Source organism: Mastigoproctus giganteus, chromosome 9, assembly GCF_048544385.1.
Source record: "Mastigoproctus giganteus isolate SK-2022 chromosome 9, ASM4854438v1, whole genome shotgun sequence".
Lineage (NCBI taxonomy): Eukaryota > Metazoa > Arthropoda > Arachnida > Uropygi > Thelyphonidae > Mastigoproctus > Mastigoproctus giganteus.
Genome location: NC_143583.1, coordinates 130,864,677 through 130,889,881, shown reverse-complemented (window position 1 = coordinate 130,889,881; position 25,205 = coordinate 130,864,677). Strand labels below are relative to the sequence as shown.

At 34.1% G+C, this 25,205-nt stretch overlaps 1 protein-coding gene across 6 annotated transcripts in view; it reads left to right on the top strand.

Annotated features, from left to right (window-relative positions):
* Positions 1 to 21,390, top strand: part of LOC150080735 (uncharacterized) — an 856,799-nt gene extending 835,409 nt beyond the window's left edge. For 4 of the 6 annotated variants that reach the window (XM_090382087.1, XM_090382085.1, XM_090382086.1 and 1 more), the window contains one exon: positions 20,040 to 21,390. In XM_090382087.1, coding sequence (XP_090238213.1) covers positions 20,040 to 21,014 — 975 coding nt within the window. In that variant the 3' untranslated portion in view covers positions 21,015 to 21,390. Of the gene's footprint in view, positions 1 to 5,818; positions 5,942 to 20,039 lie in introns of all 6 variants that reach the window. The other 2 variants (XR_016547438.1, XR_016547439.1) reach the window with 2 other exon arrangements.
* The last annotated feature ends 3,815 nt before the right edge of the window (positions 21,391 to 25,205 follow it).

Sequence of the window (25,205 nt, the reverse complement as noted above, 5' to 3'; positions counted from 1 at the left end):
CAGCAATTTGCCTCCAGTGCCACACTGCTCCAATTTGTGCAGCAGTCTTCCATGTGCAACAGTATCAAAAGCCTTTCTAAGATCCAAGTATATAATATCAAAGTTATTCCCTGCATTCAGTTCTTTTGTGACTGCATCATAGTATCCAATCAAATTGGTCAGGCAAGACTTCCCCTTAACAAAACCATGCTATGTCCGAGCTATAACTGAAGTCTTGTCTAGATGATCCTGCAGTGCTTCATTAACCAGTACCTCCATTAATTTTCCTGGAACAGAAGTTAAACTAACAGGTCTATAATTACTTGTGTTGCCCTTTGATCCTCCTTTGTGAATTGGGGTCACATTTGCATATCTGCAGTCCATGGGTACATGCCCTGAGTCCAAAGAAGCTGTCATAATTATGGCTAAGAGTTTGCTTACTTCCTTTGCTGCCTCCTTTAATATAACTGGATAGATTTTATGTTTCTCTTCAATAATTTCTCCTCCACTTTCCTCTCAGTTATTACAAAACCATCTAGCTCACTGCCAGAGTTTAACTCACCTCTGGCATTCCCCTCTCTGAATAACTCCTCATGTGTGAATGTAGATGCAAAATACTCATTTAGTTTGTTAGCCACCTGAGCAGGATCATCAACAGTTGAACCATCAATATCCAGTGGACCAATCTGATTCATCCCTTTCCTTCTAGAGTTTACATAGGTAAAGAACTCTTTGTTGTTTTTCTTTGCACCTTTGCCGAAGATTTCTCATAATCTGCCTTTGCCTGCCTAATCTCCTTTGTGACTTGGTTACAAACCTGCTTATATCTATCATAGGCTTCCATGTCACCCATTAATTTATATGCATCCCATGCATTTTTCTTCTCTGCCATATGTCTCATTAGTTCATCTGACATCCATTTAGGTCTAAACCTTGAACAATATTTCTTAGTTAGTATGTAAATCCTAGTAGCTTCCAATGTAAAGATTAGTAGAGTAGTTAATGATCACTGCCAAGCAGAGCTTCTTCAGAGTGACCTAGATAAACTTCATTGATGGTCAGAAAAGTGGCAGCTATTCTTTAATTCAGCAAAAATGCCTTACAACTGGGGAACAGTAATCCCAAAATAATTTATACACTTGGTGGTGTTGAACTGAAGTCAGTAGTGGAAGAAAGGGACTTGGGAGTTACAATACAGTCAGATATGAAGTTCTCTGAGCATTGTAGATAGGTTGCAAGAAAGGCCCATGGTGTCCTTTTGATGATTTATCAAACATTTGCTAGTAGAAATAAGGATGTGATAATCCCATTATATAAGGCTATTGTTAGACCACACTTAGAATACTGTGTTCAGGTATGGAGACCAAACCTAAAGAAAGACATCAAGCTTCTTGAAAGGGTCCAAAGATTGGTAACTCGCCTGGTGAAATTGGCAAAAGGGCATCCATATGTGGAAAGACTTCGAATATATGGGTTGCACAGCTTGGAAACTAGGCACCTTAGAGGAGACTTGATTGAGGTGTTTAAGGCTCTGAGCGGCAAAAGTAAAATGAATGAGGATGAAATTTTCGAGGTTATAAATAATTCTAGAACTAGGGGCCATAAATTAAAGTTACGGGGGAGAGAAGTTTAGACTGGATTGCAGGAAGTTTTATTTTAGCCAGCAAGTTATAAATTACTGGAATAAGTTACCTACACGGGTGGTGGAGGCTGACAGTTTGGGGAAATTCAAAGGTCAGCTGGATAATTATCTACGGAAGGATGGAAATGCATAGGTTGTCTGTTTCCTTTTATTTTATTATTTATTTATTTCATTTAATTTCAGTATTAGTATCATTATTTTACTCTTTTTTTATTTTTATTTTTTTTTTGGCTGATTCAGCCTAAGCCTTAGGCTTCCTTGCACCGAATGGCCATTATTAATACTAATATCTGCTCTACAACGTCATCAACTTTTGCCCCTGCCAGACATACACTGGTCCTATTCCACCCATCCATTTTGCACAATACATTTCCCGTTTCCCCGACAATAGAGTCACTGATAACAACTAGCGCCTGTGGGGCCAGCGCATTCTGCCTTGGGGATTGCTGCTGTGTTGCTCGATTATCAAGTGCAAGCTCTGAGTGGGTAGTTGAGAGCTTGATGGCCCCACCCAATTTAAATCCTTTGAGGGCATCCACCCTGTTCTTCAAACTCCCATAAAGGCCCATAACAACGTTGAGTTGGCACCTAACATCCTCACACTCTTTACGGCGCCTCCGTAGCCAGGTGGGAAGGAGCAGCAGTGCGTAGCACACGCTTCTTGATTAGACCGGGGTTCGAGCCCGTCACCACCAAATACGGAGGATGCGAAAAGGTCAGGGAATGACCACCGCATATTCCCGGAGCAATATGGCCTTAGTTGCTAATGCTCCTAAAAAAAAAAAACCAAATAACAAATAACACACTCTTTACATCAAGCACACACACAAAGACATCCCCTGCAATATCATGTCATGTTCCTAACAGCTGTGCAAACATCAAACTATCAGAAGATTTCTTAAGGCTATGTTTCAGAGGACAACCATCTCTCATTTTTCCCCGAGCCATGGCACTCCCCCTGCCTTGAGCCTTTTCTTTGCTACTCTGGTAGCAAAGGAGACGTGATTTCAGTTCAAATTCAATATAATTAAAAGTACTACACTCAACTTATATCATAATGCAGTAATAACACTATGTATCGGTTATGCTATGAAGTTTATGTTATTGAATATATATATATATATTCCAGTGTTGAGCTTACCATTTATGTATTTCGTATCTCCTACTAAGTATATGTATTACGTTATAACTTTACATTTGTAAATTCTAAGTAGTTATAATAGATAATAAATTTAACTATCTATCAACCTATGTGATTCAAACCCTGGAGCCCTTTTTGCTTTTAAGCTCTGGTCTGGGCCATGATTTCTGTTTGAAACCCATTTAATTGAGAATACTACACTAAACTAATATACTTTGCAGTAATAACATTAGATATCGGTTATGGAACAATAATACGTATTTTGCTATCAAGTTATGTTATTTGTATTACAATATTGTGTAGGTGCCTCCATAGCCAGGCGGGCAGGAGCAGCAGTGCATAGCACACGCTTCTTGATTAGTCCGGGGTTCGAGCTTGTGACCACATATACGGAGGATGCGGAAAGGTCAGGGAATGACCACCACATATCCCCGGAGCAATATGGTCTTAGTTGCTAATGCTCCTAAAAATCAAATAACAACAACAACGAAATTGTGTTTATGTTATATGTATTATGTTACCAAGTGTATGTTGTATATATACTTAATAATAGAAAGTTGGTTACTTTTAAAAGAATTAAAAAGTTTTATGTAAACAGGAATGGACAGGTCCACTATTCTATATAAAATAATATTTGTAATTCCATGACTTGTTAGAATATGTGCAGTCATCAGCAACTATCTATTCTGACTCTAACTTCCTAAAATAACTACATTTATTCATATATTCCCCTCTTCTTTTTGTTCTCAGAAATCCATTCCTTACTATCTATTTTCTGAAAATTATGATCTTCAGAAATTTAAGTTTAATATTAACAGGTCTCTTAATTTCCAAACCCTTAAACCATTTACATTACTAGTGTATTACTGGTTTTCCCATCCTTTCTTGTGTGCAAGTTAATAAAATATCCATTCAGTTCAGCACTGTTTTTCAAGCCTAATTGCACAATGCACATTTTTTTTTATATATAAAATTGAGTTTGCTGATGTTTTGAACCTCAAAATTTCTAAATTTTCTTGGTTACATGTCTGATTACTTGAGTCATTTGTTTTACATGAAACATACTGTTATTTTGTTCTTAGATGAAAATTGTTATATTTTTCTTGTTGTGGTTCCCTATATTATCTCTTATCATAGAAACTGTCATGGTGACTTGTAAATTCAGCAGCACGTAAAAATAAAGAAGCTGCAATTTTTATTTCTAGTTGTGCCTGTGTGACTTCTTTTACACCATGTTATTTATTTGCTTTTATTTTTTCTTTTGCAAATTGAAAGTCTCTATAATGACAAATTTTCATTCAACTTAGTATTAGCATTAGTAGAGGCATTTGATGCAAGAAAGCAAGCTTATGCAGCATCAGCCAAAAAAAAATAATAATAAAAAAATAAATAATAATAAATAAATAAATAAAAAATAACCACTTCCACTTCACCCCTCTGTTCGTTCGAAATACCTATCCAGCTGAGCCTTAAACTTATTTAGGCTATCAACTTCCACGACAAGGGATGGAAGTCTATTCCACCAACCAACCACCCGCTGGCTAAAGGCAAATTTCCTCACGTCTATCCTACATCTGTCTTTTCTCAATTTGAATTTATGCCCTCTCAGGTGATTATTTTGAGCAAGAGGAAGAATCTCATCAGCATTGAGCATGCTCAAACCATTCAAGGCTTTATACACCTCTATCAGATCACCTCGCTGGTGCCTAGGCCCCAGACACTGTAATTTGCAAAACTTAAGCCTTTCTTCGTAAGAGCACCCCTTTGTTCCATTCACTAATCTTGTTGCCCTTCTCTGTACTCGTTCCAGCATCTCTACATCCTTCTTGAAATGAGGCCTCCAGACCTGTATACAGTACTCTAGGTGAGGCCTGACCATTGCCTTATACAAGGGAATAATCACCTCCTTATCCCTGCTAAAATGTTTTTAGCAGGGATTTTAAAACTTAAAATGTTTCTCTGCACAATCTTTTCTTTCTTTCTTAACATATACTTCTGAGTTCTGAATCCATTGTTGTCATGCCCTTTATAGATCTTCATATCAAAAGAAATATGAACAGTGCTTTCTTGACTTTTCACGATATTATAAACAGTAGATGTAAATGTTTCCAATTCTAAAGCCAATTTTTGGAAGTACTTATAAAGGTGATATATCATTTCTATGCAATAAAGCGCCATCATAATTTATGCGGATTTACCAAACCATTAATCAGCACAACAAAATAGTTAATTTTCTTTAGGTATATGATAAATTATAACATGCCTTTGCTAGTGGAAAGAAAACTAGTTTTTATATTCATGTATCAGATGGAAAAAATATCTGATAAATTTGGTAAAGAAAAAGTGCAAATATAAATCACAATAATATATATATATTTATTTATTTATATATAGTATATTCTCTTATTTAATCCATACTTACCTTTAAATGGTTTTTATTATAGCCTATATGAGGCAGACATGTTAGCACTCCAACAATAGTCCACAATCCTTAGTTGTACCATCTCTCAGTAGGCACCTCCGTAGCCAGGTGGGCAGGAGCAGCAGTGTGTAGCATACGCTTCTTGATTAGACTGGGGTTTGAGCCCATGACCACCAAATACGGAGGATGTGGAAAGGTCAGGGAATGACCACCGCATATCCCTGGAGCAATACGGCCTTAGTTGCTAATGCTCCTAAAAACCAAATAACAAACAACAAACATCTCTCAATATTGAAGTAATTTAATTTTATTTTTTTTTGTATATAAAGAAGAATTTAGATCAGTTAATAAGAAGAATTTAGATCAGTTAAAAGTAAATGTCATAAAAATTTATTAAAATTAAGTTTCAATTGGATTTAATTTATTATTCTTAATAGAGGAAGTGATCATCAGATGTTTTGATCCATATCTTGAGATCATCTTCATAGCTAATGATTTGTACTTGTTTCTGAGCAAAAAAGTTTCAGAATGCTGTAACATCTATTTATTTATAACCCAGATTTAAGAGTGCATATTATTATTGCAGTGGTTCCCAAACTTTTTCTAATTGTAACTGGTATTTCATTTACTACAGCTAGCATGATCCCTTTTGCAAAATGCTGCCTCCTAGCAGCACTTCCCTGATTGGAAAGTGATGATTCATTTCTCCTGGCATTCAAACTTCATGTGATATTTGTAAGCATTTGTCAAACATACAGTAAGTTCATAGTTAATTTGAGTATGCATTTGTTTTAAGTTACAAATAATGGGCCCGTAAAAATGTGTGTTATGTGCAGGAAGTGATTCTGTAAATTTTTAAAGGATAGAAAAACCTTATTAATAACATTAAGTAAGAACAAGAGGGGAGTGTGGGCTGTACTATTACATAGGATTAATAGTATTAGTAGTGGAAAAAGATGCAAGAAAGCAAGCTTATAAAGTATCAACAAAAAAAAATTCTATCCCCTCCAGTAGTTTGTCTAGTTCTTCCTCAAATTTATTCAAACTACCCACTTCTGCAACGACAGATGGAAGATTGTTCCAACAAACAACCCTGTTGGTTGGCTGAAGGCAAACTTTCACACATCTATCCTACAACCATCCTTCCTCAATTTGAATTCAAGTCTCCTCTGGTGTGTAGTCTGAGAGGAGGAAGAATGCCATCAGCATTGGGCTTGCTCAATCTATTCAAAGCCTTAAACTCCTGAATCAGGTCACATCACAGGTGCCTACTCTCCAGAAACTGAAGCTTGCAGGACTGAAGCCTATCTTGGTAAGGTCACCCTCATGTTCCCCTCACCAATTTCATTACCCTTCTCTTCACTTGTTCCAACAGATCTACATCCATACTAAAATGAGGGCTCCAGATGTGTATGCAATACTCAAGATGTGACCCAACCATTGCCTTGTAAAATGGGATAATTACTTCCTTATCCCTACTAGTAAAGTTCTTGTATATCATTGACAAAACCCATGAGCTGTCCTGGCAGCCTGTCTACACTGCTCAGAGAACTTCATATCGGACTGTGGTCGTTTACCCATGGTCGTTTTCATTATTCGCTACCCTGAGTGTAGTTCCACACAATTGGTACTTTAATCTGGAATTGCTGCTATGTAAATGCAGTAACTTGCATTTGTCAATGTTAAAGTGCAGCTACCATTTCTCAGCCCATCTGCCTAATCGTTCCCAATCTTGTTGCAGTAGATTTGTGGCATCACCAGGTTACAAACAAACTATCGCATTAAGCCTGTGATCCATCTTTGCCAGTCCAGTCTACACGTGAATGGTAAAGATAAAGTTGTTCTTTCTCAGCTCAGCATAGGACACAGTCATCTAACACACTCCTTTCTGCCGAGGGCTGATGACCTTTCTATATGTGAGTAATGTGACACCGTTTTAACTGTAAAATACATTTTATTCGACTGTCTCAGTTTTAGAAATGCTTGTTTAACTGCTTTTACCCATCTGACTGAACATTATACACTCAGTCAGTCAGATTTTAATGGACAATGACAGTATGTCAGCAGTTTTTTTAAATTTTTAAAAGCAATTAATATATATACATTCATATGAAATATCCAATTTTTTTTACTCTTCTACTCATATATGAACTTTCAGTGAAGTAGCCTTTTTAAAGGTTACCAAACTACTCATCTTTTTTGAATTTTAACTTTGTCATGGCGCACTATAACCTCGTTGTTTTTGTGGCATAAAAAATCAAAACAAACAAATAAACAATCTTGTTGCAGCAGCTTATATTGATTACTGCCATTAACCACACTGCGCATAATTTATATTATCTGCAAAATTAGATATTAAGCCTGATATACTTCCATCAGTATGGTTAATAAATACAGAAAATGACAATGGGTCCAGCACTGAACCCTGGGGAACTCCAGTAATAACTTTAGTCCATGAAGAGCAGTGTCCATTAATAACCACTCAGTCTTCTCCTACTCAACTATCCCTTTATTCATAGCAGTAATTTGCCCTTAATGACACAACGCTCCAATTTGTACAGCAATCTTTTATGTGCAAACAACAAAAAGCTTTCTGAAATCCAAGCATGATATCAAAATAATTGTCTGGATCTAATTCCTTTATTACTTCATCATATTATCCATTCAAATTGGTTAGACAAGATATTGCCTCTTAAAAAATCCATGCTTGTGACTACAGTATAACTTCAATCCAATGTAGAATGGTCCTGCATTACTTCTTTAACCAGTGATTCCATTATTTTTCATAGAACAGAAGTTAATCTTACAGGTCTGTAATTACTTATGCCACCTTTTGATCCTTATGAATTGAGGATACATTAGCACATCTCCAGTCCACATGGACCTCCCTTGAATCCAAAGATGCTCTCATAATTATGGTTAAGGGTTTGCTTACTTCCTTGCTACTTCCCTTAATATATATTTGGTTAGATCCCAAATTAGATCCACCCCAGATGTTTTTTTACGTTCAGCTTCAACAATGTCTTTTTCACTTTCCTTTCAGTTATCACCAAATCATATAGCTACCTATTAGACTTTCTTAAGCTTCTGACATCTACATTCCTAAAAATTTCCACATGTGAATGTAGATGCAAAATACCTATTCAGTTTGTCATCAGCTTGAGCAGGATCATTAACCATCAAGTGTGCCAATGTCATTCAATTCCTTTCTTCTATTGTTGACACAAGTAAAGAAATCTTTGTTGCTTTTCTTTGCATTCTTTGTCAGAGTCTTCTCGTATCTGCCTCAGCTTTCACAACCTCCTCTGTGAATTGATTGCAGACTAGTTTATATCTTCCATAGACTTCTGTATCACCCATTAATTTATATGCATCCCATTCATTTTTCTTCTCTGCCACTCATCTGACGTCCATTTAGGTCTAAGCTTTGAACAGTATTTCTTAGTTGGTATGAAAAGCATAATAGCCTCTATGATTATTTCCCTGAATGATTCCCATTTAGAATTTGTTGTTCATAACATCATTGGTTGGTGGTCCCACTGTATAGAATTTAAAAATTGTCTGAGATCTCTGTAGTCTCCTTTATGAAAGCAGAAACCCTTCCGTTTATCCTTGATGTAGTTACATCTATAATTAAGTAAATCCTACATTAGTACACTGTGATCGCTGCCACCCAGTGGTTCTTTTATCTGCAAATTCTTAATTCACAAAGAATCACTGCTGATAATCATATCAAGAGTATTACTTTCTCTCGTTGCCTCTCTAACATCTGTTATAGAAAACAGTTATCTAATTAATCCACAAAAGTCATGATAGTGTGTGATTGAGAAACCCACAAATTTCAGTCAATATCTGGAAAGTTAAAATCCCCCACTGTAAGACATTCTGATTTACTGTCCCACTCTGTTTCTCTATATGTGTCTGTTCATTATACTCGTTGCAGTTATTTAGCCTATAATACACTTCTACTCCTTTTTGTTTTCCCAATGCTTATGTCATACCAAACTTACTTGAACATTGCACTAACCACTCATGTCAACTGGATGCACTGCCTTAGATTTAATATGCTTCTTAACTATACTTTGTGATAGCATCGTGAGTCAGCCACATGAATGCATCTTGTTTACTTAGTTCCAAATGTATTAATACATGCGGAAGACTATTCCTGCAGTGAAGAGAATATCATTCAGACCTGTTTGATTGATTTTTCAAATGGAAATATATTTATTTATAGCAGTGTATATAAATATAATTATTTATGTGTAGTATGTATAAGTCAAGATATAAATTTAATTACATATAGTGTGTGTAATAATCCTATATATATACATATATATTTTATTCAAGATTAAATACATATATTTTAATCAAGATTAAAAATTGCATTGTGTAATTTTTAGTTGACACTGATAATCCCATTGTGCACAGTGGGATTATCAGTGCCAAGTTTTAAATAAATGTTAATAATTTAGTACCTTAAGTGAACACATTGCAATTCGAAGAATTAGTCATCATGTTAAAAATGCACTGAAGTTTGTTACGTATTGATCATTTCTATAATTTTTCTCATGCTGTTTGCAAAACTTTTCATGATTTCATATATATATAAAAATTTTACCTGATCAAATATATATGAATGTGGTATTGTTTATTACAAAACTCCTCAGCAGCTACAAATGCTCTTCTAACTATATTGGCTTGAATAGCGACTTTACCTCTTCCATAGAAGTTAACTTTGATTCATAATGGTGTCGTGAAGTATAAGAGCATAACCCCCTATCCTGTCTGCCTTTTATGTATGCAGTTTACTCCCAACATTCAAATTCTGCATCCGTTATGTGTGAGTGACATCACATCTGCTATATCCCTACAATATCTGCATTTGATGATTCAATGAGTACTTTAATATCTCTTTTGTAGAAAAAGTGCTATCCACCCCAGAAATACAATGAAGAATTCTGTGCCATCTACCTTTTAATGACCACACTATGCAATAGCATACTCTATGAATACCAGTCTATCCTAACCCTTTTGGGTAGCCTCCATAGCAGCAGACTTGGCAGCATAGATTTTGCCGCTGCAGTCCCACCCAGAAGTAGCCAAAGTTGCTAATCCCATACAGATATAATTTCAGTAAGTGCTGTGCTATTGTTAAAACCTCTTTCACATATAAAACCAAGCCAATTCCCAGTGCTGGCCTTAGGAAATGCACGGTCCAATTGGAGATTGGTGGCGGGGCCCCTTGAAAAATCCAATATTTTGAAATAATGAAAAACTAAAGCTATTAATAATGCTTTGTTATTTTTATATTATTACAATTTATTAACAATTAACCAGACATTTTTATTATATAAAAAAACTAATCAGAAGGATATTTTTATTGCCCTTTTATCGGCAAAATCTTTCGAAACTTTCTCAAAATTTAAATTCCTTGCTTCTTCTCTTTCAATGGATAAAATTGCAAGGCTGTTGAGTCTCTCTTGAAGCGTCATTGACCTCAAATATGTTTTAATTAACTTTAATTGAGAAAAGCGTTTTTCTCCTGATGCTGTAGTCACTAGAATCATTAAAAATATTCTTAGAGATATGAATAAATTCGGAAATCCAGTGGCTCTTTCATTAGTTGCGAGAAATTTTAAAGTATTTAAAGGATTTTCTAAGCATGATTCGGGAACAATTGGTTTCAGTGCTTCCATTTCCTCCACTAGCATATGGCCATCAGTATCTGCCACCTTTGTAGAGTTGACCAATTCATTGCCCTCAATGATTTTGGCATTTGAAAGTGTGATTTCTAAATCTGCAGTGTGTTTTCTTAACTTGTCCTTTGCAATTCTTAAAAATTTATCCAAGAAACCATAAAGATTATTATGTAATTTCAATATCACTTAATTTGGCTGTCAGCATGCATTTACAATATTTGCAAAAACGTTTTAAATAATCACCATCTAATTTGCAGTCAGTTTTTATATTTAGCATCTTTGAGCGAAAGTCTGAAATAAATGAAGTTGAAGATTTCTGAGTGTCAGCGATTAGTGCAAATTCATATTATATCTTTCTCTGATCTGTAAATGATCCAGCAACAAATTTTCAATAAAAAAAAATAATAAAATGAATAAAAATTACTGACATCAGAATAATAAAATTACAAATTGTTGTCAAATTGGAACAAAATGCAAAGAATAGTAAAAAAAAAATAATAATAATAAAATAAAATAAATCTACAGCAATGAATAACATATATTAGTATCAAAATTGGACAAAGTTTGATGATCACCGACATTATGGATCATTTATAATTTGTGTATGGTCCATATTGACAAATTATGAATCCACAATTTGTGAATGAAAACTGGAATAATAAATTTACTTACATCTTCAGCATTTCTATCACAAGTTAGAAAAAAATGGTGGTAATGAGTAAATTTTTTTCATGTTCTGAGACACTTAAAAATGTAGAATCACAGCACTTGAAAATGTAGAATCGCAGAATGTTATCTGATGCTTGATAATAGCTTCAGAACTTTCTTTCTCTGTCAATATAACATAAGAAAATCTCTGTGATTGGCTGAATTTTTTCGTTTCCCACTGTTGTTTCCCACATTACTCCTTTGAATAACTTTGCAACAAATTTTCCCACCACAAACGAAAACAGAACAGATATATGTAAAAGCAGTATAAAATGTATTATCCATGGCCAGCAACAAAGTCCAGGGTCTGTTGGCAGTATAGAAATAAAGCAATAGACAAGGGTAGAATGTTGTTGTGAAAATGGCAAATGAACCTCAAAACCATAAATTTAATTAAACTTCATGCTTTGAAGTGACTGAAGTAGACCTTTACTCTGCCTTGTAATTGTTTATTCTACTCTCTGAATGCCACGGGATAAACACTAATTACACCAAGGGTCACTCCCAATGAACTGGCCAGTTTTAGAACGCCATACGTGAGAATCAAAGGATCTGCGACTCAGATGTCTATCTCATTAGCAGAGTAATAACTCATTCCTAGTCCTTGTAGTTTTTCTTTTCAGATAAATAAAAAAGGGGAAAAAAAAGGCCAAATATAGCTGAAATGTGCTAAAACGATAATGCTGGCCATAGCTAGACTGTTATGTGACAAATTTGTGTATTGTAAAATAAAACATATTGCCCTCCAACAACAATCAGAGTACGCACACACACAAAAAATGTAACTACCAACACAAATAAAATCCGACTGTGGTGTATATTCATATTGACACTGGTTTTGCTGAATATTTTTTAAAAACTTTAAACGAGCAATTTTTTAAAAAATCGCTCATTTATTAATGAAATTCATTAATTTCTTGAGAAATGAATCTTTCTTCCAAATTTCATGGGCCCCCTTCAAGCTTGGCCCCAATGCAACTGCATTTGTATAGTTATGCCACTTGGTTTGTGTCGTGTTCTAGCTCCAACTGAATAAATAAAATAAATTTCATTTATCTACATAAGGAGCACAATTATTCAAATTAAGCATGCCAATATTACCAAACAACTTTATTGCGATGTGTACTGTGTTCGGCGGGACAAGCGGGGTTACTCCACCATTCAGTGTGTGCCGGACGAAAGTAATTTTTATACATGCACACATGAGTATACCCCATCTGGCTCGTATGTAAGGTGGGGTATGTATGTATGCAATTTAATTATTTTTGATATTTCAAGGGATGTGTAAAAACTGGCCTTGAGATAATACTAGCCAACAAAAAAAATTTTTTGTCATACCTCCACAATGAAAATCACTGTGAAAAGTGTCTGTCGCATCTACATCAAAAGATGTACCAATGTTTAATGTTAAAATAAAGGGACATATACATATTTTACCCCAGGGGCTCACATCTGGTGAGTATGGGCTTGGCACACCCAGGGTCCTCAGCTGGATATCATCATTCTTCTCTTTCTTGGTGATTCCCTTCTCTCTCTCTCTCTCTCTCAGGGTAACTTGGGAATTTTTTTTTGGCTGGTGCAGCATAAGTCTCAGGCTTCCTTGCACCATATAGCTAATAATAATAATAAATAATAATAATAATATAATTCAGGTTTGTAATACAAGTGTAAAAAATTATTATACGTTCTCTATAACTCATTTAACTTAAAAAAAAAATATCACAAATCATTGCGAAATAGTTATATTTCAATAATATATAATCAGCATACCTGTAATTGTCCTTAAAAATGCTTGCTACTATGGGAATTTCTCTTATATTCCTGCTTACTCTTCCTCACAAGGAACCAGCAGTAATCCCCCATCATTACAAGATCCCAGCAACCTTGGTACCATGTTTCCATCGTGGAATTATCATGATGAAACTGCTCCCCTTGTTCATCACTCACATCTCCCAGATTTTCGGGGAAAAATTCGAGATAGGAATGAAGAAAATTAATTTTCAATGACATTTGACAGCCCATGGTTTTGTAGCACTCAAGTAATTAGACACTAGCATTTCATAGTTTTCTTCTTTCCTATTACCCAAAAAACCATGTACTACTGCCTTAAATGATCGCCAAGCTCCAATTCAACCTCCTTTAACTGGGTTTAAAACATATCATCTTTCAGGAGTTTCCTAATTTGGTGTCCTACAAAAATTAAGTTTGGCATATGTTAAATTAGGAAACACACTTCTCAAGTATGCAAATCCATTACCTTCTTTATCTAGACCCTTCATGAAATTTTTCATCAATCCAAGTTTGATGTGCAGGGGTGGAAGAAGAGCCTTGTTTGATTGCACTAAAGGAATATATTTTTTACATTACATTGTACTGGTATGAACTCATTCCGCTTGTTCCAGTGTTGCACAACGCAATGTTCTTCTGTCACACGGTTGTCTCACAAACAACAAAACAACAATATTTTGTGAAACCCCTTCCTGCAGATCAACAAGCAAACCAATAACCTTAAGATCACTGCATACGTTCAAACCATAATTCTGGTATTTTATAGCATGTAGAACCTTAGACATGCTTTCATGACTTTCTTTTAAGTCCAACTGAATGAAACACGGGAACTGATGGAAATTCGTTGCCATTATGAAGTAAAACTGCTTTTAAATTTAATTTTGAGGCATCTATGAATAAATGCCATTCATCTGACTTATGCACAAAAACTAGTTCTTTCAGAAGTCCAATAATATCTTTGCAAAAACATATACTGTTCTCCGTAACAAAATATTTTTAAAACTTTTCATGCCTTTTTCAAAACACAGAAATCTTTGTTCCTAAGTGTGCGCTCTTCAAATTGTAAATTGTTGCATCGGAATCTGAACCATAGGTAGAAGTTTCATTATGTTTATCACAAGAAAACTGAGGCCAGAATCAATTGCTAAAATTAAGAGAATTAGCTTATATTTGTTAAAATAAATCAGTATGTCATACATTACTGGCTAGATTATGCAAATTTGGCATATTTTGATAAAATGTAATTCCCTCTATATTTAATAATTGTGACGTGATGTGAAACTATCATGGTGATTTTCGAAATATACGCAGAAAATTGGTTTAAAACAGCATTTAAATTCTTGGAGGTAAAAATCGTGTTGGGTAGTGTAATTAGCTCTAGATAATGGCCAAAATTTCCACATCTTTATAAATTGTACAGACTTTGCTTTCACATATTATGAATTGGGGGGGGGATAATAATAAAAAAAAAAACACTATTTTTCTCTGCATCCTTTGTACTGGGTACAAAGGACTCATTGATAAAATGCCAATCATATTTTCTAAACATATCTAAAAAAAAATTAATTGTTTTGGGTTTCACAGGAGCCCTATGCAATTTAAATGTTTTAAAATCAATTCTTTAATTAAACTTAAGGGAGGGGAAAAACCCTTTTTCCTTCTGTTTTTTTCTTTTCATTTATCTCTCTCTTTTTTTTTTTCATTTAATTTTTCTGCCATGCATGGGGCCACAAGGAAGCGGGGCCAGATTGGGTCCAATCGGCCCAGGGCCAACCCTGCCCATTCCATTATAAAATAATTACTAGCTTCTGGCTGAAATTATGCTAAAAGTTCCCTCATCTGCCTTAAGTGGTGATAAACGTTCTGCTTTTTACCCAGATGAGATGCAGTTTTGGTATTTCTTTATCTGGTTATATGAATTGGAATTTTCAAGGTTTATCCGCTGGAAAAATCAAGTACAGAAATTGACTGTTGTTTGTTGAGCAGGGTTGTGTATTTGGTGTCTGTGTCTTTTAACATTTCATTGAATTCATATTAAAAAATAAAACAAAGACAACGTTAAAGCAAAACGAATATTCAGTAGAGAATTAATTATGCATACAATTGCACCATGACAATAAAACTGGTTTATTTTTAGCATTATTTTCATGGAACCTCTGCTAGTGCTTTGTTCACATGCAGTCATTCCACACAAGAGACAGAAAACAAAAAATAGCACAAAATATAAGTCCTGGAGCACTTCTTACATTACTGACATAACACAAAATAGGCTAGTTGTCACTGTGTTGAGAGTTGACACAAACATTTAGCCTACAGAAACTACACATGTTACTCTCTTACAACCAGTCCTGCCGACCGGGCTAGCCGGGTGGGTAAAATGCCTGCCTGGCAACTCAAAGGTCGCGGGTTCGAATCCCGCCTCGGGCTTGGATCAAAGTACTACAAAAACCTTGGGAGGTGCATTATGGCCACAGAAGCCGATGCACCAACAACTACCAAAAAAAAAAAAAAAAAACAACCAGTCCTGGATAATCTACCCAGATATTTTTGATATCAATACTATTATTTCTATTGATTGTTCAATTATTAAATTTTCTAATGCAAATGACCTGTTATTTTTCTTTTAGTAAAATCCCTTTCATTCCCAGTAATAATGAACTTTTTATTAAATGGTTTTTTACAAACATATGCATGTTCTTAAGTTCCAAAGTTTGCTATGTTGTTGATGTGCTTCTCTTCTCACGTCTCATCTTGAACTGCTTCCTCAGTGTATATAATTTATGATATTCACATACTTTTGTAAATAACCCATCTTCTGTCCAATTAATTAATCTGTTCTTTAATATAGTTCCACATCCTATTCACTAGTTTGAATGAAAATAACCTAGAATTTACATTTTGACAAATTATTTTTGTTTTTTCACTTATCCTTTTCGTAAGGCGCCTCCGTAGCTGGGTGGGCAGGAGCAGCAGTGCATAGCACATGCTTCTTGATTAGACTGGGGTTCGTGCCCGTGACCACCAAATACGGAGGATGCGGAAAGGTCAGGTAATGACCACCGCATATCCCCGGAGCAATATGGCCTTAGTTGCTAATGCTCCTAAAAACCAAATAACAAACAAACAAACAACATCCTTTTCATATATGGCACCAACTGCTTTACTGAAATTAAACTGTTTCTTATACTGTACTTGTACCCTATTGGCTAATTAATTTTGTTGACAACTCATCAAGTGTACTTACCTTGTTTGAAGTAGTCTGAAAGAATTTAACAGAATTAAATTTTAGTTTTATATGGTACATTGTAATATTTTTGTAATTTTAGTTTAAATTTTAAGTAGGACATTTTTAAAGATAACATATCAATTCTTCCTTGTAATATATTTTTTTATTTTAATCTTTATTTAAAAGCTTGTCATTTCAGTTAGAAAAGATAAAAGTAACATGTGACAGGATGCTGTGACTGATGGGGGGAATTATCACTGATTCATCCCATGAGTTACGGTCTTGTATTCATTGTTGCATGTATGCAGAACTTTCTCTAGCAGATGGGAAATTAAAACTCTGTACTGTTAGGCAAGACTGAATGTCTGAGAAAATGGGTTGATTCCCTAGAGAAAAAAAAAAAAAAAAAAACTGGGAGGTAGACAAGTGTCTAATTTTATTATGAGGGGAAACTTTGCTACTACATGTTTTGTTTGTTCTTCATTAATATTCCACCAGAAGCAAAAGAAGTCTTCAGAGACATACAGCATCATGGTGCACAATTTTCTTTTGGGAAGGCTAATAAGTACTTGGCAACCTATATTACTAAGGTCAAATATTTATTTGTTTATTTTATTTTTCATTTTTTTCAGACTTTACATTTTGCTTTTGTATTATCACTCAGATAATACAAAAACAAAATTGAATACTGTCAATTAACAAATGATCTCATATCACTATTAGCGATAAAGAAAGAGCATCTGATCAAGACAATAAAAACCTTCCCAATAAGTCAGCAAATGGCCCAGTTGAGTTTCCTTGTCTTCATTATGCAATATCTTTATAACAAACACTCTTCATCAACAGAATTACCAATTCACTGTATGCTTCATTAGTATGGTCTTTTACTCCCATGTCAGAGATTCTTCTTAGCAGAACACAGACTACTGAAATGGATGAATAAAGTTACTGGAACTCCATTCATATCTCCAGACAAATCCTATATACCAACCTTTATTCTGAGCCTTGGGGAGCTCAGTATAAATATTTTGATGTTCCAATACTAACAAAAGTGATAATGAAGCAAATCGACTCACCTGAAATAACTAGGATCATAGCTACTCCAAGAGCAGATAGGGACCAGGACCGCCCCAACTTCTGTCTACATCCTGTACTCTGCAACTATCCAGTCTTCACATGTTCTTAAATAATACAATTGATTTATTCAATTCTCTTTATATGGACCATCTGAAGAGAGTGCCAGTATAATTCTCTTCAGACACAGCTGATTAGCATAAACAAATTACTAACGGCTATAGTGTGTTCCCCTGTTCATCAGTCTGTGATGTGTAACTTTCTGCAAAATTCATTGCCATTAAGGGATACATAACTAAATATCAAGCTGGCCTGTTTTTGCAGTGCTTCAGCTGTAGACAGGAGTGATCGTTAGTTCTTACAGCAACCAGAGACATCATTGATAACCGAGGATGATCTACTTCCCAGACCATCATTGAACTAAACAAGAAAAAACTAATTCATTGGAATAACTATATGTGCTGCTTCTTGATTCTAAACTATTATTCTACCTATTTCTTAGTTTGTATTTATTTTGTTGATATTATTGTTATTGCATACCCTCTTAGCCTTTAAGTCATGCATGAAGGTTAAAGTGATTTTACTTAAATAAAATGAATATAATAATAATTATAATTATAAAACAGTGGTTTTTTGGGCTCACAACCAAGAGTAGCAACATGGATGTAACTCTGCAAGGAAGCATTTCCAAACTTAACGTTTGTATGAATTTCCCAAATTTGGGGAGTGTATATATATGTGTGTGTTTGTACATACACATTATCTGTAAAGTTTCAAAAGGGCTCAGTAATGTAGTGTCATTAATTATCCAGTTATTACTGAAGTAAAATTGCATGTAGTTATTTTTATTTTCAAAATAAAAAAAATTCTAAAATTATATGATGTCATAGTATTAGGGCTAGGTGCTCTGCACCTATTACACCACCTTGCTACTGAAGATAATCCTTGGGGGGAGTACTAGTCACTCTCCAGTAAGCTAAGCTCTTGCTTAATATTCTAGATGTTGTCTTTTAAGATGGGGTCATTATGAATAATGTTGCCCATACTCTGTATAGAAGCATTATTATGTAATTTTTCAGAGGAAAAAGCTTAAGCATCAAAAATTCTATTTTTTTTTATTTATTTATTTTTTTTTAATATTCACTCTTATATTTACACACATGATTTTCAAAAATTGGTGGTCACTAATTTCTGCTATGACATAGGATTCCTTATGTGTAATGATGTTTTCCTATTGGTTTACAGGCAATGAAAATGGCAAAGTTTAGTACAAATGAATAAAATCTAATCATCCCATCAAGTTCTTTGCTCACAAGAGAAAAAATACAGTTAAACATATAGTGAATGTGAGGATACAGTCTTGCCAGAAAGCAGTTTATAAATGGTGCATTCCACTTGTATTCCTGCTAATTCTATGCATATTGTTCTTCATGATTATCCAAAAATGATGAAAGTGTGGGAAAGATGGGTGAAAAGGAACTGAATAATGAATAGATAGCTCATTGCCAGATGTCTGTTGAAAAGCATGTTTTTTTTACAAACCATATTATTGCAGACAAGTTATTTTCATTTCTTTGGGCTGAAAACAAAATTCAAAACAATGGAAACACACCACCACTGAAAAATGTTCTTCAAGCACTTTACATGATGGTTTGCGTCCTACAGTGACTTATTGCTGCATATCCTGTACTTGAAGGAACTCTCAGATACTGTCGTAGGAAAGAACAAATGCCACAGCCAGCGAACATTACATTCCATCACTCTAACAAAATGTTCAAACTTCAGAAAATGATTTTATCCTACTTTCCCTCACTGAGTCCACTTTATCCCATTGATAACCATCCTGATTTATTTCTCCACCTTCTGGATTCTCTCAGTTTAGTTTCCTATGATTTTGGTTATTTGCAGAAATGGAAGCCCTGCAAGAAAAAAAAAAGTTTGAGAGCTGTTCCTTTTTTTTATAGGCAGCAGTTTTTCAGCATGCCAGATGTCTTCCCAACAACAGATATATGTACAAGCGGCTGTTTAATTATTGAGAACTATGCATAGGAGAATGAATTTAAAAATAGCATGTATTTAATTTTCCTCTGTAATTCTGTGTTGATAAAAATTAGTGAATACTATTTCTACAAATCACCTCATATATATATATAGAATAATAATATAAGATTAAATTTGAGTATATTAGAGAAAACCAGGTTAATGTGCTAGTAGAGGCAAAGGGATGATTATTAATAAAAAAATATGTGTAATTACAGTTATTTTGATCAACAGCTTCTGTGTATAATGTGAATATTTCCTTATATTTAATACTTTTAATACTTGCAAAATCAGTTATTTTTTATTTTATTTTTTTCTAGAAATTGCCAGAAGAGCCAAGTTCAAATTCCCTTTCAATACCTGATGCAGCACCCTCCAAAGAAAATTCAGAACATCTTCCTAGTAAACTTGCAGGTAGCCCTGTTCCAAATGGACACCATAATGGCCTCCAGAGAAAGATTATGGTGCCAGGCATAACCCCTCTCAAACACAAAGATTACAGAACCAATGGTAATGTGCCAAAGATGAGTAATGGTGTACTTGGAGATTCAGTGAACAATAATATCAATTGTAATGTGACATCCCATATTGAAGTTTCTTGCCAGCAACCAAAGTTTAACAGGAGTGAGAGCTACGACAGCAAACGTGGACTTCCAAATGGCTCTGTTGCAAGTCTTGGAAGGTTTTTCAGTCATCACCTTTCTCTTCCAAGAAAGACTTCACTTCTGAAATCAAAATTTTCATTGGGGTCAAACAAACAGAATGGAATACATGGAAATAGTTCATCTGCAATATCAGAAATACATAAAAGCAGAACATTTTGCCAAGTTCAGGAAGAAATTTCTGCCATGGTCCTTCATTTAGAAACCATAGGACAAAACTGCTTAAAGACATGTAGTACTCTGGATGTTGATGCTTCAAAATTTTCCACAGTGAAAGAAGCCCTTATGGCTGAATCTAGACAATTTGTAACTGCTTCTAAATTGTTTGTGAAGAGCACTACAGAGACTTCAGACAAAATGGAAGAGAATTTGGAAGCATGCCTTGCACTTTTGGATCGTATCTTCACAGTCAGTGAATTAGTGGTGGCACATATGTCCACACCTTCTCAAATCACTTGTCTAGTAGAGAGGCTGAAGGACATGGCACTGGCCTACACAAGTACCGTTGAAGCAGCACGTGGAACAACAGGAGACAATACCCCTAATATGAGTGCACTGATGCATCAAGCAACCTCACTTGCAACATCGCTGACCACTCTAATACGCACACTGCGAACATTTAATGATCCTTGATTCTAAGTCATATAGGGAACAGCAAAGGACTATCTCAGTGTTTTAATTAAAATTCTGTGGGACTTGTGTAAATCAAAAATTATTCTGAAAACAAATGAGGTTCACAGAAACAGTATTATAGCTCTGCAATTTGTTGTAAGTAGTCACATCAGTTAAATGGCTTTCAATGAAGTAATTTAGTCCTGATGTATACATTGTATTCTTGAAGCACTATTATTGTTGAAGCTCAGGTATCTCTTTTTACTGAAGAGCAAATTGTAATGTTGAGTTGTATCAATAAGACTGCAAAAGGCAAGATCAAACTCTAATAATAATGTATGAAAGTGCAAAATTACCTCAAAACATGGAAAAAAAAATGCAGTTTTAAATTTTCTAATTACAGGCCTAACAGTGGAAAATATACAAAGTTTGTCAAACATTGCCATATTTTTATTAACTGGCATAGCCACTTATTTATTTTTTTCCCCCTTCCAGTGGGGAGATTCCTATACATTTACATTGCCAAAATTGGTAGCAAGCTAGATAAACAATCTAACATAAAATACAAATTTAATATAGTTTTCTAGAATTATCCTGCAGTTAAAACAAATCTTTTTATTTTCATGATTTGATTTTATTTGATTGTTAGTTAACTTGGAAGTTGGGGTAGAAAATTGTATATGTAATGCAGCATTCACTTGCTGCATTCAGCACTATGCTATAATTAGTGTTTTTTAATTTTTGAGCTAAATATTATATATTTAGCCAAAAAATTAAAAATTGAAACAGACATGTTCTTTACAAATCCAACAAAGGAAGTTGTTGCTTTTTAAATATGGTAGAACCTCATAAATCCAGCATCCTTGGCACACGAATAAAGTTATTCGTGTAGCTTAAAATATTCAGGAGTAATTTATATTATGTATTCTGTATATTCAACAAGCTCAGGTGAGCAATAGCATAATATGATCAAAGACAAAATTTTAATTATGCCAATGTGAATTTTGGAAGAGTTTTTGATTGCATAATAAAATAAGTATGCTTTTTGCTAACCAAATAATCTAAAAATATTGTCAGAAATCACATTCCAATATTTTTTATTAGATAATTTTCCACAGAGTGATAGCTGCTAGAATTAAGCCAAAATGTGAACTCACACTGTTGCATTGGTCTGGTGAGTAATATGCTTGCCTAAAAAATAAAGGTTGCTGGTTGAATCCAGTATGGGTGTTTAAATTGTCCAATATTTTTAATATGCAGTATAAATGGTGCAATATTATTTCAGAAATTGAATTTCCTTAAAAACTAAATACATATTACTGTATTATAAGTACTATACTACAAATTAATAATAGTGAATGTCTTGCAAAATTAAATGATTTTATCTATTGCAAATACATGGTAACAATAACATACAGTCTAGGAATTATGAAAAACAGAAAGAAATTATTAATGGAATATAATGGAATATTTAAATAAATCTAGCACCCGTGGTATTTTTTTTTTAAGCCTGGCTAGCCTATTTCCCCTCTGCCCTTGTATGATAGACCACCCTTGGAGAAATATTCAAAAAGTGACAGATTTTTAAGCTACTGTATGTCAATTTTATTTTAAAAAATTATATAAAAATTAAAATACCGAATATACTTCATGTGATTCTGACCAGAATCACAACAAACTTATAACATGAAGTGTCACTATACTTTATTTAAGCTGATTTGTGGACCAGTCAAATATAAATGTAATATGGATGCAAAGCTTTAAAAGGGATAAATGTAATATGGATGCAAAGCTTTAAGGGGATAAATCTATTATGCTGCATTACCAAGAGTACTAAATACTTTGAAAATACACATGGTTATCAGGATAGTACTATTAGGGGGCTGACAGCATCTCACTGACTGAAATTTTAATTTCAAATCAGATTTATATACAAATTCAAGATAAACTGCATATGACTGAAATATCAAGTTTTTACAATTCCTTAAATGCCCTAACTGCTTAGCAGAGGAGCTATAAACTCTTGTAGATATTGAATGCAACAAGAAAAAATTTGTCTTCTTTAGTTTTTTCTGTGCCAACCAAAGAGTAAAAGCTAGTTTCCATAAACTCCACATACATCTCTTCCCATCCCCTCCCCACTATCTGAATTTTAGATGGTGGGGAGGGGATGGGAAGAGATTTTATTTTTTTAGGAGCATTAGCAACTAAGGCCATATTGCTCCGGGGATATGCGGTGGTCATTCCCAGACCTTTCCGCATCCTCCGTATTTGGAGGTCACGGGCTCGAACTCCGGTCTAATCAAGAAGCGTGTGCTATGCACTGCTGCTCCTGCCCACCTGGCTATGGAGGTGCCTAGGGAAGAGGTGTAGACCTAGTTACAAACATTAATGTTCTGAATTTAAAAATAACTTGCTGCGTCAGCATTAAAATAACCTAGCTCATTCAAGCTAGAATTGTATTAGGTTTTCTCTTTTCCCTGAAAAATTTCTCCTTGGTACTAAGGTTTCACCTATCCAATTCCTCCATTCTTTCATATACAGATAATTTCACTTAAATTGGAAAAGTGTTACTGTTTTTTGCCAAGATTATTATTAATTTAATATTTCAGTAAAAGAGAATCTCAAGAAATATCTATTTCTTTCAATAAGCCAACTGCTTAAGTATATATTTTTAATCCCTTTCTAATAGTATTTCTATCTTAGATTTTTTTGATGTTTCCAACTTCTTTTAATAAACATTTTAGTATCAATTTCACAAAAATACTATAAAAACTAAAGGTTATGAGCAAAGGTTAATTTCCAAACTTTAGTTGATTTCATTCAACCAACCAAGGATGTTTAAATATTTTGTATAGTTTTAGTAATAAGTGAATTTAAAACTACCATTACAGTTAGGTGACCAAACTATATGCCTATAAAAGTACTAAATTCCTGTAAGTAACTTTAAAATAATAATTCAAGCAGCACATCTTCACAAAAGAAAAGTGGTATAATTTCTCTGAATATTTTTGGCTTACAATATTTTTTATTTGTTTGATCAGTAAATATAAAAACAATATATTCATGAAAAACCTAACACCGCTACAGAATTAAAGCAATGTCCACCAAAGATAAGCTAACATTTTATAATACAACAAACCTACATCCAATACTGGGAATATATATCCCTTGAAAGTGGCACCTTTGGTGAACCTACATTGTATAAATTTAATGTTGTATGGGATTAATTGGGATGTGAGAATATTGCTGTGGAAATTCAAAGTAAATGAACAAAATCATAAATATACTATAAGGATATTTAAGAACACACTATGTAATATTATAAAGTATCATCAAAAAGTTTGGCATTAAAGTAAAATATCAGCAAATTTATTTGTTGATATTTTACTTTATCAACAACTACCTATGTCAGGTACTCAGTGCTAATGATTGAGCTTATGTTAAATATAGAGGCAAATACTATTATCCATGGATCTGCTAAAGTTACTAATATCTTTTTTAATTGTATAGCATCACAGTGACTAAGTCCTCACTTGTTCAGGTGATTCAACTATACATTTAAAAACCTGAGATGCCTCCATGGCAGCTATTTTGAAGCTACTAGCTTCTCATTAGCTGGCTTCTGTTAGCGAATGTATGACAAACTGTGGATAATAGGGGCCAGCTGAGAAACTAGTAAGTTCAAAATAGCTGTTCAGGTGGTGTCTCAAGATTTTTATATGTATAATGGAATCACCTGGTCAGGTAGCAATGCATTACAATTTAAATATTAGTAACTTAGGCAGAAGCATAGATAATGGTATTTTTCTTTAAGTTGAACACAGTCCCAAGCCTTAGCACTTGGTACTGATATCTTCAATGGGCAAAAATTTATCCCTCTGATTGAAGATTGAATGCAGCAAAGCATATAAACTTATTTTACTTTATCTACTGCAGCAAAATACCCTGCTTTAATTGTATAATAAAATATCAACAGAAAGTTAGCCTTTAAAATATTAACAAAGTTAAGCATCCAGCTTAATTATATTTGATGTAGATGATGAAAGTTCAGCACAAAGCAGAAATTGATTTTGATTTTTTTTTATTGATTTTTTCTGTTTACTTTTCTTATAAAAATCTTTCAATAATTCCTCAGGTTCTCTTTTAAATTTAAAACTTCTCTCCATTATGGGATCCATATTAATAATGTGCATTGAATCCCAACTCATG